Raw genomic sequence first — 14189 nt, 5'->3', positions numbered from 1 at the left:
CCTCTTAAAAGCCTATATATAGGCTGGCTTGAGTTTTTGAGAGATGCTGGTATGAGATCATAGTGATGGCTTCTGGCAGGGCATCCATTTTTTTGGTGGTGGATGTAAATCTGATTTTGAATAACTGAAGTATTCAAATACAAATATTAATTATTTAATGCAAGCCTTTTAATTAATGCTGTACTTGACAAACAACGCCATGATGTCATTGTATTTCCACTTGAACTTTATACAACTTACAAATATATATGCATTTTTGTTCTTTTTAAAATACTTTGGTTATCCTGTACTCAGTGATGCTTATTTAACTGCTCTCCCTCCCTTTTGTTTTGCTTTTACATCCCAGAATCCAGATTTCTGCAGTCTCTGGATGAAGACAACATGACAAAACAACCTGGGGTATGCCTTTTCTTTCTCTCTTGTTACAAATAATTATTATCAAATGTATATGAAAATCTAGCCAAGGAGCAAGTAATAAGATTAGGATTTTCTTCTTCCAGAATACATGCTATTGTATAATAACAGTGTATGCCATTTGTTTGCCACGTCCATTTTTGGCAAATGGATTGAGTTCAATGAAGATTAGTGGGTACAAAATGTTCTCTCTGCTTTGCACTCAGAAATTAATTTCTAGTCTGCAACAGTAATTGGCATTAGAATTTGCTACTTATATTAGTAGTTCTTATATTAGTAGTTCAGAATCATCTTCAAAATGTTGATGGGCAAGTTCCCCTGGCCCCCAGCATTGTAATTGTTTTTCTGAGCTTTCATGAAGAACTCTAAGCGGGAGGGATTGTTGTTTTGTAGTGGTGAATTCTTTGAGAAGGTTTGGGATGTTGGCTTACCGGTGAGAAGCATCAATTCTGAACATAGCCTCTGACATAGTGTCACCTCAGGACATTTCAGGAAATGTAAATGGAATCTCCTGGCCAATGCATAGCATTGCTGTTGCCACCACCAGTGCCACCACTGAAACTCTACTTCCTTCTCTCAGGCTAAGAGCTGCGAAGAGCAGATCCTCCACGTGTCTTTATTTTCCAGGGACAGTCCGGGATTTACAGAAGCCATCCCAGTTTCTGATTTGATCCCGGAATGTCCAATTTTTCTTAGGACATCTCTACTTTCATTGGAGAAATGTTGGAGATATGCAACCCCCAAGCAAAGGAGATAAGTAGCTATACAGCAGGCTTCCTCAAACCTCGGCCCTCCAGATGTTTTGAGACTACAATTTCAATCATCCCTAACCACTGGTCCTTCCAGCTAGGGATCATGGGAGTTGTAGGCCAAAAACATCTGGAGGGCTGAGGTTGAGGAAGCCTGCTATACAGCCTTTAGAAGACACCTGAAGGCAGCCCTGTATAGGGAGGCTTTTTTACTGTTTAGTGTTTTATTATGTTTTTATATGTTGGGAGCCGCCCAGAGTGTCTGGGGCAATTATTATTATTATTATTATTATTATTATTATTATTATTATTATTATTATTATATAGGACACCCCTCTTTTCATTGGAGAAATGTTGTAGGGTATGGAAGAGCACCCTGGTTTTATGCATGAAGTGAAGCCCACAGTGCAGTCTGAAACTCAATAAAAGACTTGGGAATCTGTTACGCAGGAACAATCTGATCACCATTCTCCCTTCCTATTAAGAGAATTGTTTTGTGAACATATTGCCAGAAAGCAAAGAGAAATGAAGCCGGAGAATCCGGTGCCCCTGTGAAGAAACAAAACATACCATTAATGCATTATTGATGTTGTCTTGATGTACAGAACCTGCGCTGGATGGCCCCTGAAGTATTCACACAGTGTACTCGCTACACTATAAAGGCCGATGTTTTCAGCTATGCCTTGTGTCTCTGGGAACTGTTAACAGGGGAAATTCCATTTGCTCACCTCAAACCAGGTAAGATGCACAGCAAGCTAGCATCAAGATTGCTTCTTTCTGGTGCACAACAAAGAAGCTGCTTTGTATAACACTAACTCAGCTTTTAGTCAAATGTGTATTTGTTTTAATTTTGCATCGTGGGCTTTCAGTTTCCACATAGAACTGTAAAGCCGGTGTTTTGCAGTCAGCCACAGTACGTGCTGAAATCAATGTTTCGTCAAGGAAAAAGAATTATGCAGACAACTTAAGAGTCTGTACCAGCTTTTACCCTAAGGTGCTTTCTCCAGACTAAGCTTATCAGATGCCTGAGGTGTTTCAGGCTTACTAGAATGTTAATATATATTTTTCATGCATGCATCACTGAAAATGTACTGCGAAACAACAAGGAGATCAACGCTTTGCCATCAAAGCAACAAAGCCATTGTGAGCAAAGGTGTCCTGATTGTCTTGACATCATAGCCAGAGTGACATCATAGCCAGATCGTCTTGACACCGTGTGACATCACAGCCATTCACTCTCCACTGGAAAACCTTTAGAGTCAAAACTGTGCATTGAATGAGCTACCAAATGCAGCGGAAAACTGCTCCAGTTTCTAATGCATGCCGGTTCAGAATGTACATGAACTTCATTTTTTAAATGGGCCTTTAATCTACATCTAAATGGGTCTGTTTGCTGGGGGTTGAGAGTCCTTTTGCTGTTTCAATTATAGCTGGATGCTATCAGATTCAGGTGTTCGACTTAGCCAACTGCACTTCATCACAGGGACTGGATGCTCCACACACCCACTGAAGGTGGAAAAAGAAAACCATGGGGAATGTGGTCTAACAGGCAAGGGAAATACTGCATGTAGGCTCCCTGGAGCTGACTTGCAGAGGGACATAGCAGAATAGGCATGGGAAGGAGAGTTCCAGAGGAATCCAAAAGTGTCTCCTTCCCTCTGCCCAGCAGCTTCCTACTAAGTTTTATCAGATTTGTGCTTGTTGTTATTTACAGTCAAGTACTTTAACAGGGCCAGGCACTTTCTAAACACTGAGAAGCTTGCAGTCTGGAGAATTCCCCTGAACTTTCCTGTTCTAAGCATGACTCCATTGATTCTCACTAATTAGCTTCACTTGTCTTGTGCAACAGCCATTCATTCCATTTTCCCATTTGAGACAGCCAGGGTGCTTAGCTTTTCAAAGTCATTATTCCTCTGATGCATTTAAAGTTATATATTTATTGACCCTATTTGCTCATTCTTGGTTGGTGGAAAGCCGGAGAAAATTCTCCTCTTCCCAAATACTCCGGAGAGCTTATTAAAACAAGATTCACATCTCTTCTGCCACTTATGGAATTATGATCATTTTACTAGTTCAATGCTTTTTGCTTTCTCTCCCTACACTTTTTTAAAAATAAAATAAAATAAAACATACTATTTTCTTTTATTGGTGGCTTTACTGGTTATTGTATCATTAATACATTTTTGTTTGCAGGAATTTCTGCATCCTTAAGCTTTTTCCTTTCTTTTTTTAGTTTGTATCATTTCTTTGTACTGATTTGTTGAGGATAAAATGTCGTCACAATCTGATTTCTGAATTTGATTTCCCAGGTTCTTATAAGCATTTGCCCTTCATGAAATAAATATCAAGCTTTTAGATTACCGTACTTTTCCATGTATTAGACTATGTTTTTTTTTCTTTAAAAATAATGCTAAAAAGTGGGGGGTTGTCTTCTTATACATGGGTAGTGCATAGGGTGGACGTTTGATTGGTTGCTGCAGAGGCTGTCAGCGGCTATTGTGCGTGTTATTGTTTGATGCGCCAATGGGTGATGTTGATTGGCTGACGCTCCAGTAGTTGGGCGGGCGATTGGCAGCTTCTGGCGGTGATGGCACAGACGGGAGGCGAATTTTGCGACTCGTGCGGGTGAGCGATTTTCTGCAATCCCCCCTCCCTCAAACTGAACAACTCTGGGCAATCCTCTGCAAAAAGCTCAAGAACTCTGTGCCATCTCCCCCCATTTTCTTAAATTTGAGTCCCCAAAAATAGGGGGCATCTTATAGGTGGGGGCGTCTTATAGACAGAAAAGTACGTGGTTCATGGTTTTTAATTTTGTTTCTACCGTTTACAATAACATTCCCCACCCCACCCCCTAAAAATTCAAGTATCTCCTGTAGAGTGATACATTTGCCAGAACATTTTTTCTTGTAGCAAGCAGTTCCATAGCTGGGCTTTCCACAAGCTAAGCACAGACATTTTCCCTGAAGGTGTTCTGACCCAGCCTTACCATTTGGGGCAAAATGTGCTGATCCCAGAAATCCAGTGGAGAAGGCTTTATATTTGATTTTTCTCTCTTCCCACCTCTACATGCGTCTCAAAATACTTTTATCCACCTCCTATGATTTTTTCTCACATTCTTCTTTCATACTCAGGTTGAACTTTATCTCTGCCTTCCTGCTAGTTGCTTCCATCTCTTCCTTCCTAATCTTTTTGCATTCATTTCTTCCTCCTTGTCCTCTTCTTTTCTATTCCCAGTGTGTATAATAATTGCAATGTAATAATATTTTATCTCACTTTCTAATTTACTTTAATACCTCTTCAGGCCCTCCAGAGGAGGGAGACCTTCCTTCCCTCTTCCCCTGCTGAACTTCTATCTCCCAGCCACATTTATTCAACTTAGAAAGAGGTGCTGCTGGTGGTTTTAGCAGGGCTAGTGGGCAAGGCAAGCAAGCAAGGAGGCACTGTGCAGACTGTGGCACTAAGGCCCACCTGAAAGTGCCTCAAGGCCCATCAGTGGGGCCCATGTAATTGTTTGTGAATCACTAGAATAGGCATTCAGGTTAAGAAACATACCCCTCACCCATCCCAAACTGACCAGGATATCCCATAATTTCAGAAGCTATCCTGGCTTCTGATGGATAATGGAATGTCCCATTTTTTGGTCCATTGCTCTGGCATGAATCAGCTGATTTGTGCCAGAGCACTGGACCAAAAGACACTCATTTTTTGGTCTCATGCTCTTGCGAGAGTCAGCTGGATCCTACAAGAGCTTGAGATCAAAAAATGAGCATCCCAGTTCTGATCAGTAGGATGTTGGAGGGTATAGAGATGCAGGATTCCAATTATTAAACATTTCCTGACTCTTCTGAAAGCTTTCAGAAGCAAAGGGAAACTGTACTTTCATTTCTTACAGATATAAATGCATAAGGTTTGCAGAAAGCTAAGATAGTGACGCTGTGGGTTAAACCGCAGAGTCTAGGGCTTGCCGATTAGAAGGTCAGAGGTTCGAATCCCCACGACAGGGTGAGCTCCTGTTGCTCGGTCCCTGCTCCTGCCCACCTAGCAGTTCGAAAACACGTCAAAGTGCAAGTAGATAAATAGGTACCACTCCAGCGGGAAGGTAAATGTGTTTCCGTGCGCTGCTCTGGTTTGCCAGAAGCGGCTTAGTCATGCAGGCCACATGACCTGGAAGCTGTATGCAGGCTCCCTCAGCCAGTAAAGCGAGATGAGCACCGCAACCCCAGAGTTGTCCGCGACTGGACTTAACAGTCAGGGGTCTCTTTACCTTTACCCTTTAAGATTAACCACAAAGCACCTTTTGACCCCAGATGTTAACATAATAACAATCTTTTAAAAATAAATGCAGCTTGGCTGGAGTGCTGATCCGTGATGAATTTTTCAACTTTTAAAAATAATACAGGGAGCCAGATGGGAAGGTGGAAAACAAGCACATTAGAAAGAATAGAAGAGTGAATAGGCCATATAGCTGAGAAACTGTTTAGGTTTTATAATACAGGCATAATTGAAATAAAAAGGTAACAACCCATTACTTAAGCACTAAGTGCCAACCAATTAGACTACTGCAATAGTGTTTATCAATCAGAGGCAGCCCACGTTGGGTAGTTAAAGATCTGCCGTGAAGATGAATTACACATAATGACTAGTCTAAATCTGAGAGATTAAACCATTTGGGAACGTCGGAGTAGCTTCCTTTTAAAATGGGCATTACTGTGTGGCTGTAAAAAGGTCATTTGGTTCTTGGATACACCACAGCGGCATAGACTATGGCCATGCAAGTGTCCAGAACCCTCTTTACATTTCTTACATTATCTGTAATAGTTGCATGGCAAAACCCACTTGAGTATTTGTATGATGAAGAGAAATACTGAAACTAAAAGAAAAGTTTAGATTCCAGTTAAACAAGGCACCTCAAACGTGGATGCATGATTTGCAGTTCAGTTAATGTTTAGCTCCTTTGCTACTGTACCAGACGGTAAGTATATATTTATCGCTGGATAGCTGCAACCTTACCTATTAAGACCTACTAGATATAATTCACTATGATTAATTGGTCATCTACCAGGGACTAACTGCACCCTACCCCTCTCATAACATGGTAACAGATGGCAAGAATACCAAGTTAAACGTAATGTACATACAAAATTTAAATGTGTACCAGCCTGAGTTTGATGCTATCATTCCGAAATCTCATGCTGATTGGAAAAATTACTGCGGCATAGTTTCCTCAATGAGTGAATAACTGAGAGGAACAGAGGAGTGGGGAGTCTCTACAAACATTCCTCATTTGAAGGAATATTCACTAAATCAGATAATATATACCTGGATTAAACTCTTCATCCATTTGTTCCTCTTGTTAAGAGATGTTGACTTCCTACCAGGTTCATAAATAATCCTACAGATTGCAAATACAAGGCCACTGCAGGAGTAACACCCATAAAATTTGGTTGAACACAGTGCTACTGACTGAGGACTGACTTTAATTGTTGGCTTCTTTTCCTTCACCTGCATTTTTGGAGGGACAATAATTCCTCCTCCTTGTCATTTTCTTATTTACAGCGGCTGCAGCAGCAGACATGGCCTACCATCACATCAGGCCTCCAATAGGCTACTCAATTCCCAAGCCCATCTCATCATTGTTAATGAGGGGCTGGAATGCATGTCCTGAGGTAAGTGGCCCCATTTCTTAATTTTCCAAGCAATATATGACACTGTTCCTTGATGGAGAATAGAAAGCAGAACTGCCTGCTCATTTAAACATCAGACACCTGAGGCCTAGATCCATTGCTTTGATTTTCAGTTTTTTTCATGGAAAGATATAGAAACTGTAGTGTTTATCTGTTTTCTGCTAATATTTCCTTGCAGGCGCACATACAAAAAGGAAACACAGGTGGGATCACAGATGGTTTTGTTAATGTTGTGCCCGAATGAAGATTTGACTGTTGGACCTACTAAATATGATTCCTAGTCACTGGCTTTGTCTAGAGAGGATAGTGATTTTGTAGATGACCAGGAAATTGACATGCTAGTTACCCAAAGCTGGACACCCGCCATGCTGTGATGATCACTACTCATGACAATTGTCACAACTGGGTTTGGGCATTGGGGAAAACTTAGTCTTTGATGGAAGGGAAGTTGTTGACTCTGTCTCTCCTCGCAATGCTGGGTATCCCATTAAAGGAATCCGGTGTTGCCTATCCCCTTATGTCCAGTCAGGGGCCAGGGCCAATGGAACGCCCTTAGATGGTGATTCCTGCAGGGGTCACCCTATTTGATGTAAGTCTTAGGAAGCCCTGCTCCCGGATTGACCTGTGGCATCACTTCTGGCAGGCGGGCCGGAAGTGATTAATTGCCCCATGCACAAGCCAAACCTCTTTCATCTGTATTCAATAAGGTTGTGGCCTGTTTTGATCCAAAATCAGTCCACATTGTCCTTCAATTGTCTTGGGTGTTGGGGACAGAGGAGCCCAGTGCCTTGGGCTGCAATGCTTCCTGTCTATAATCTGATACTAAAGTACAGAGCTGCCATTTGCACTGACTTGTACACTTCGGTTTCAACCAGCAGGGCTGGTTACAGGTAGGTAGCCGTGTTGGTCTGCCATAGCCAAAACAAAATAATAATAATAATAATAATAATAATAATAATAATAATAATAATAATATTCTTCCAGTAGCACCTTAGCGACCAACTAAGATTGTTCTTGGTATGAGCTTTCGTGTGCATGCACACTTCTTCAGATACAGTGAAACAGAAGTCACCAGACCCTTATACAGGACCGGTGCTAGGGCTTCTGGCGCCCTAGGCGAGTCCAATCTTCTGCACCCCCCACCCTCCTGCCAAAGCCTGCTTTAGCGGGAGGTGAGGGGGTGGAGAGGCAAGCAGCGGTTTCTCCGCTACAGCGGAGAAGCCGCTGCTCGCCCACCCCGCCCAAGCCTGGCCAGCGCCCCCTCCATTTTGGCGCCCTAGGCGATTGCCTAGTTCGCCTAAATGGACGCGCCGGCCCTGCCCTTATATATAGTGAGAGAGTGGGGAAGGGTATTACTCCGAAGGGTGGTGGGAACGGGTGATTGGCTGATAGTTGTGGAAAACCTTTTGACGACTGTTAACGACTGCAATTGGTCTTACAGGAAAAGGCAAGGGGTGAGATGGCTAAAGATAGCTTTGTCATGTATAATGACAAATTATACATGACAATTATTATTACAATGGTATAAAATAAAATATATCATTATAATGTTTAGGCATTCTTCAATAGGATGCAAAACATGGCACCAAGCTACTGCTACAGTTGTCACTTTTTTCTGGCCCTCCTCCTGTGTCTTTTAACAGCTGTTCCATACCCAGAATTTTAGCAGGTGAAGCTTTTTCTGCAACTGATCTCCATGCCAGGAAAACTCATCTGCTAAATTTCTGCCCATCAGGCTATGAAGCCAAAGGAAGAAGGCCAGCAAAGGAAAAGAAAAAGGTTAGTAACCTAGATATGGAGTGACCCGTCATACAACAAATTGATTTAGCCGGAAGTGAGAAAGTAGCCCAGATTAGCCCAGCTGTCAGTCAGATTCTCTTCTTTCTGTACGGTCTGTGAAATACCACTGCCATTTCCCTTCTGGCTTCTCCGTAACTTCATCTCCATGCAGCCTACTCCTCCTCCCCTTGGAAAACAGAAATGCTAAACCCAGATGATAATATATCAGCTTTTGCAAGAGATCAGTCCTAGATTGTTGATATGGTAATGAGATATTTTCCAAAACCTTAATAATAATCAAGAGCCTTTCGGGTCGTGTTTAAAGCCTTTAAAGATATCTGGATACTCTTTAGCTGATTATTTTCATATTTATTTTATTTCTTGGTGGGGCAACTGGAAGAGGTAGCTCCACCTATTGTTTAAAACCATTAAAACTATCTCTGCATAAAAGAGCAAATCTGGCACGCCACATCAAGAGACATACGTTGTTTTTCAACTTACTCTGGTTTTTCACTTTCGGTTATTTTTAAAACTCCATATTTTAATTAACAGATATTAGAAATTAAAACAACCTTCACGATGGCAGGGTGCCATGGTTAGAACAGTTGTGCCGTCTTGGCAACAGGAAATCTAGATGACAAGGGAGATAAGAAGGGAAGAGACTATCTTCCTTCCCAGACTGGCCCAACAAATATCAGGTAAAGGGGAGGGGACCGGAGCTTGCCGAAAGAAAAGAAAAAAAACACAAGCAAACTTTTAAAATAAATATTTAAAACGAGTAGATTTGATGCATGTTCCATACCCTACCATTGCCCTTTCCTTAATCCCAGCAGGCTTGCAGAAGAGAGAGGAAAACTCATAGCTCAGTAAGGCTCACTCCCCGCATACAGATCAAGTGCCAAGGAACCAGTCTCCCCCATAGTTGGAGTGGTGTGGTGGTTATAGTGACGGGTTAGAATCTGGGAGACTGTGGTTCAAATCCCTGCTTAGCCACTAAGCCTACTGGGTGGGTGACCTTGGGCCCGTCACCAGCTCTCAGCCTAATTTATGTCACAGAGATTAATGTAGAGAGGGGGAGAACCATGTGTGCCACCTTGAGCTCCTTGAAGGAAAATTGTGATACAAATATAATACAGATATAAAGAGTCCTTGCTGGTAAACAAGCCAGTCAGTTGTTCCCAATATTCCTCCCCTGTCACCGCCACCATTTTGTGACTGGATATGGCATGTTGCTGATGCACAAGCCATAAGCACCAAAAATGCTTCTTCTGTGGTGGAAACTAGCCAGTTCCAGTTCAAAGTGTGAGACAGGCTTCCTTTCCTACTCCTGTTCTGGCCACAGAAGGAGCAGACTATGGAGTCAGCTGTTTGCCCAGCTTCCACATCATCAGACACACACACACACACACACACACACACACACTCACTCACACAGCCAGGAACAGAAGCTCATCTGTGAAGATACTGTAAGCAATTCCCCAGAAGGGTTCTTACAGGATATTGCTGCTTTCTGCCTTCTTAAAAGGCTCAGTGGTGCTTTACTTGACCACACTGGGTCCTGCAACTGTGTCTTATTTTTATTTTATTTTTAAAAAATCAGGTCTGAAAACTATGGAAGGATAACATAGAAAATAATAGTCTGCAGTGGCATGGTAATGTTATCTGGATGTTATCTAGGTTCTCCATAAAAAGTGAGTGAACAGAAGGCAGCCATTCCAGAGAAAAGGGCATGCGTGGAAGCAATCTTAGTAATATACTATCAAAATATTTCACTATTTCTTATAGTCACACATATCATAAACACCAACAATCCTGCTTGGTTGGTAGAGGAGAATTTTAATGGAGAAATATCCCCAAGCTGAGGATGCACAGATGTCTTATTGCAGATTCATATTCATTTAGGCAGTGGGGTGAAGAATTAACATATTGATCAACGGTCTCTCCAAATTTGGGTTTGCCCCTCAAGTTTTGATCTATAACAGTATTTAGCAGGGGGATAGGCTTTTGAACACCCTTTGTCCATTTCTACATATAGCAAAATGATACCTCTATCAAATTCTACCCCCCTAAAAGGTATATATAGTGACTCTATATCTAATCCCTTTTATTAAATATGCATACAGTACATAAAAAGTAACACTGTCATTGTGCAGCCCCCATTGGAGGATCTGTCATGCCTCATCACAATCTTGATTTGCATGAAGTCAGAGCTCGCACCCTCCATTGGATAATTTGTACTGTCTTATCACAAGCCTGGATTTGCTGGAAGTCAGGGCAGGAGAGGGAAGCAAATGGGAAGGCAGTCTTTTAAGGGGCATTTTCAAACAACAACAGATGTTTGAATAAAGCAGGGATGGAGGGACACAGAAGCTGTGAGGATGTTGGGGGGCGTGTTGAAGGAGCTGTGACGACATGGAGGACTTGAAGAAGCTCTGAGAATACAGACACTTGAAGGAGCTGTTATGGGATTTGGGGATTGGGGTGAGGAGTAAAGGGATGGGTCAGGTTGGCAAGGGGGCTGGGTGTTTGGGGGGTTGATGAGTAATGTGAGCAGGGGTGGCAGTTCCTAGTTGTTTTATTTTAAAAAGCAGTTATTCTATTGTAAGAAAACTTTGTACAAAATATGCTATGCCTTCTTAGCCATAATTTATAAGCACAATTCTGTTAAGTAATTGCATGCCCTTTTTTATTCTGCATTCTGCTTTGGCTTTCACAGCTCAAGAGCTCCTTGTTTTTTCCCATCCTATATTGGTCTGAAAGTTTCAGTCCTGGGTTAGAAAGTCTAGCTTTTCATAATGAAAAGGGTTTTTTGTCTTTGAAGAGAACTAAGGAAGGATAAATGTTTTTTGAAATATTTACTTTGCTTTGTTCTGCCTGTGAAGGCAATTCTTTACCACAATCAGCAGATGTGGGAGACAGTGTAGGTTTGGAGACAGAGATTTCGGTTTTATTTGTATTGTAAGGAAGTGAAGGCATCTCAGTTTGTTCCTCATAACTGACGTCTTTAAGCTTTGCTAACAAAGGATGCTCTTGACGTGTTGCTGGTGGCATTTTACCTTCTTTATGATTGCTGCTACCTTCATCAAGTTGATTGTTTGGAGCTTCTTGCAAACCACTCTCATTATCCATATGCACCTTATTGTTCATTTCAAGATTGATGTTGCTCTCCAGATGTGTGTTTCCAGTTTCGGGGGAAGTGGGGACACTTGATGTGTTAGAGATAATGGTCACTTTGACAACATTTTTATGAAACGTTTTGCATTTGTTATTCTCCCACTCATTCCCAGTTTGCACTCCATCCTCTTTTAGGCCCGCTGAGACCATTAGTGTATCTGGGATAAACATTTTAGTTGACTCACTCTGGCTTTCTGCTTTGAAATCTGCTCTCTGCTGCTGTGATTTTGTTCCATATACTTCCATGTCATTAGTTCTAGCTGGCATTTGAAGTTGTTTGGTGGTTAGACACCCAACGGCCTGAGATTTAGAAAGTGTGCTGCTGAACTGAACTGGAGCTTTGAATCTATTTATGTCCTTTTCTGTCGGAATTTGGTGTCTACTTGATGGTGGAATTTCACCAAAGCTATGGGACTCCACAGCAACTAGATTTGCTTGTGCAGATTCAGCCTCTATAGCCATTTTATGCCCTTCCAGTCCATCTTCCACTGTTAAGCTTTTATCTTGTTGTTTTTGGAACTGCTTCAGATTCATGCCTTGCATTATATTCTCAGCAATTTGCTGAAACTGCATATTATCGTCTTTGGTGGCATTTTGCAAATTGAGCCCTTCTCTTTCAATAAAGAGAGCTTGAGAAAGACTGTGGTCTTTTTCCTGTGCTGCCATCATCAAAGAACTCTGGTGAAAGGCCAGGACTGCAGTTTCTGTAATATCTTCACTAAGCTCTTTAGAATTCACTGGTGCTGGAATGTTATTTGCTGCATTCTGCAAAACACTCAGTGAATGGTTGGGTGAAACAGAAATAGCTGAAACCGTCATCCTTGAAGTTCCTTTTGGTAAGAATAGAGGTGAGCTCCTGGTGGAACTTTGAGCTTGTAAAAGCTTGGTGGGTGAAGTACCCTCAGCAATTGTCATGTGAGAAACACTCTTAGAAGGACAAGGGATGGCTGTAACAGCATCCGTACCATTTTCTTCAGGCAGTTTCCCAACAGATGCTCTAGAATAAATAATATCTTTGCTGCACTCTGAGATCTTTTGGGCAGCCACAGAATATTCTGATTCTGATTTTGTTTTTGTTCTCCTTCTTCTGTCTTCCCTCGTGGAAGCATGTGACAATTTTGCATGTCGACAACTTGGACACTGTTCTTTGTTTTCTTTGGGGAGAAGTTCTTCAGGCTGGATTCGTGCTTTTCTAAAAGGATGTAAATTTAACTTCACGGTTAAAGAATCCCGGCTTTTAGTTTTCATTTTATGCTTCTGGATGAATCCAATCAGTTTTTCCCCAGGTCCTGCAGAGGTGGGAGATGGTTTCCTTTTTTCATTTTTTGCTCCTGAATCACAGTGCAATCTCCTTCCCAGAGCAGGGGAGAGGTTTCCTTGAATACACTTGCCTTGTTGTTTGTTCTCTGGGGATCTCACCCCACTTAAGCCACTTGTCACATCCACCCTCTTTATTGCTGTCAGGTCAGGTACATAAAAGGTAACACTCTTGGGCTGATACATTCTCTTGATTGCTGGCGATAACGGCATCTCTTCATCAGTCATACAGGAACTGACTGCTCTTTTGCTCTTAACTTCACTCTGTCCTTCATCCAACTTCACATTTTTGCCATGGTTCTGTTTCTTTTCTGTTGGGTAGTTGCGATATTTATCACAGCCTATGTATTTACAGATAAGGAAGTTGTCTAGCTGCGAAGAAATATTTTTGCTCCTTTCTAACGATCCACATGGATCATCCTGTCGCGATCCATGGCTTCCTAATGCTGCTTCTTGCACGCAGTGGTCCTTGGATTCCTCTGGCGTGTCAGGTGCTGGTGACGAGGCTGTAATAAAATGCCTTTGCCTCAGCCTGTAAGGCTTTAAGCAGTCCTCATCCTCCTCAGTTTTGGATACAGACAGACACGACTCGTTTGCTAAATGTTTTCCAAGCCCTTCTTTTGCCAAAACACACGCAGCTCTTGAATGTCTTCCACAGAATGTGTCACTTCTGATTCCTGTGAAACAGCAAACGTTGAAACTTAGCACATGCAGAGGAGTTCTCTTACACTGGCTAAACAGATGTTTGGAACACCTACATCGGTGGAGCCAAAAAGAAGAGGGCTTCCCTGCTTATGGGAAAATGCAAAACAGCTAGCTAGCTAATGTCTCAGGCTCAGCAAAACATTTTTATGTTGCAAAGCAATGGCTAATGCATTCTTTTGGAGTGGCCATTTTAAAAACAACAACAAAGTGGTCTTTACATCAGTCATTATTCAGTTCAACTTTGTTCTTGTTCTCTGTATAGAACTATACAGTCAATCAGTCATGTATGCTTCTGCAAGATAATTCTGTCAACACCATAATTTCTAAATATCCGAATTGAAGCTCTTGTGTTGACTGTGCAATTATT

At 41.8% G+C, this 14189-nt stretch overlaps 1 protein-coding gene across 1 annotated transcript in view; it reads left to right on the top strand.

Moving 5' to 3' along the window:
• LOC117048234 (serine/threonine-protein kinase TNNI3K) overlaps positions 1-14189 on the top strand; it is a 138909-nt gene that overhangs the window by 94195 nt on the left and 30525 nt on the right. The window contains exons 19-21 of the mRNA XM_033151803.1: positions 347-399; positions 1769-1901; positions 6720-6829. Of these exons, the coding sequence (XP_033007694.1) occupies positions 347-399; positions 1769-1901; positions 6720-6829 (296 nt within the window). The remainder of the gene's footprint in view (positions 1-346; positions 400-1768; positions 1902-6719; positions 6830-14189) is intronic.

This window comes from Lacerta agilis, chromosome 6, assembly GCF_009819535.1.
Source record: "Lacerta agilis isolate rLacAgi1 chromosome 6, rLacAgi1.pri, whole genome shotgun sequence".
NCBI lineage: Eukaryota > Metazoa > Chordata > Lepidosauria > Squamata > Lacertidae > Lacerta > Lacerta agilis.
Note: the sequence above shows the minus strand (reverse complement) of the source record. Positions and strands in the feature narration are given on the sequence as shown.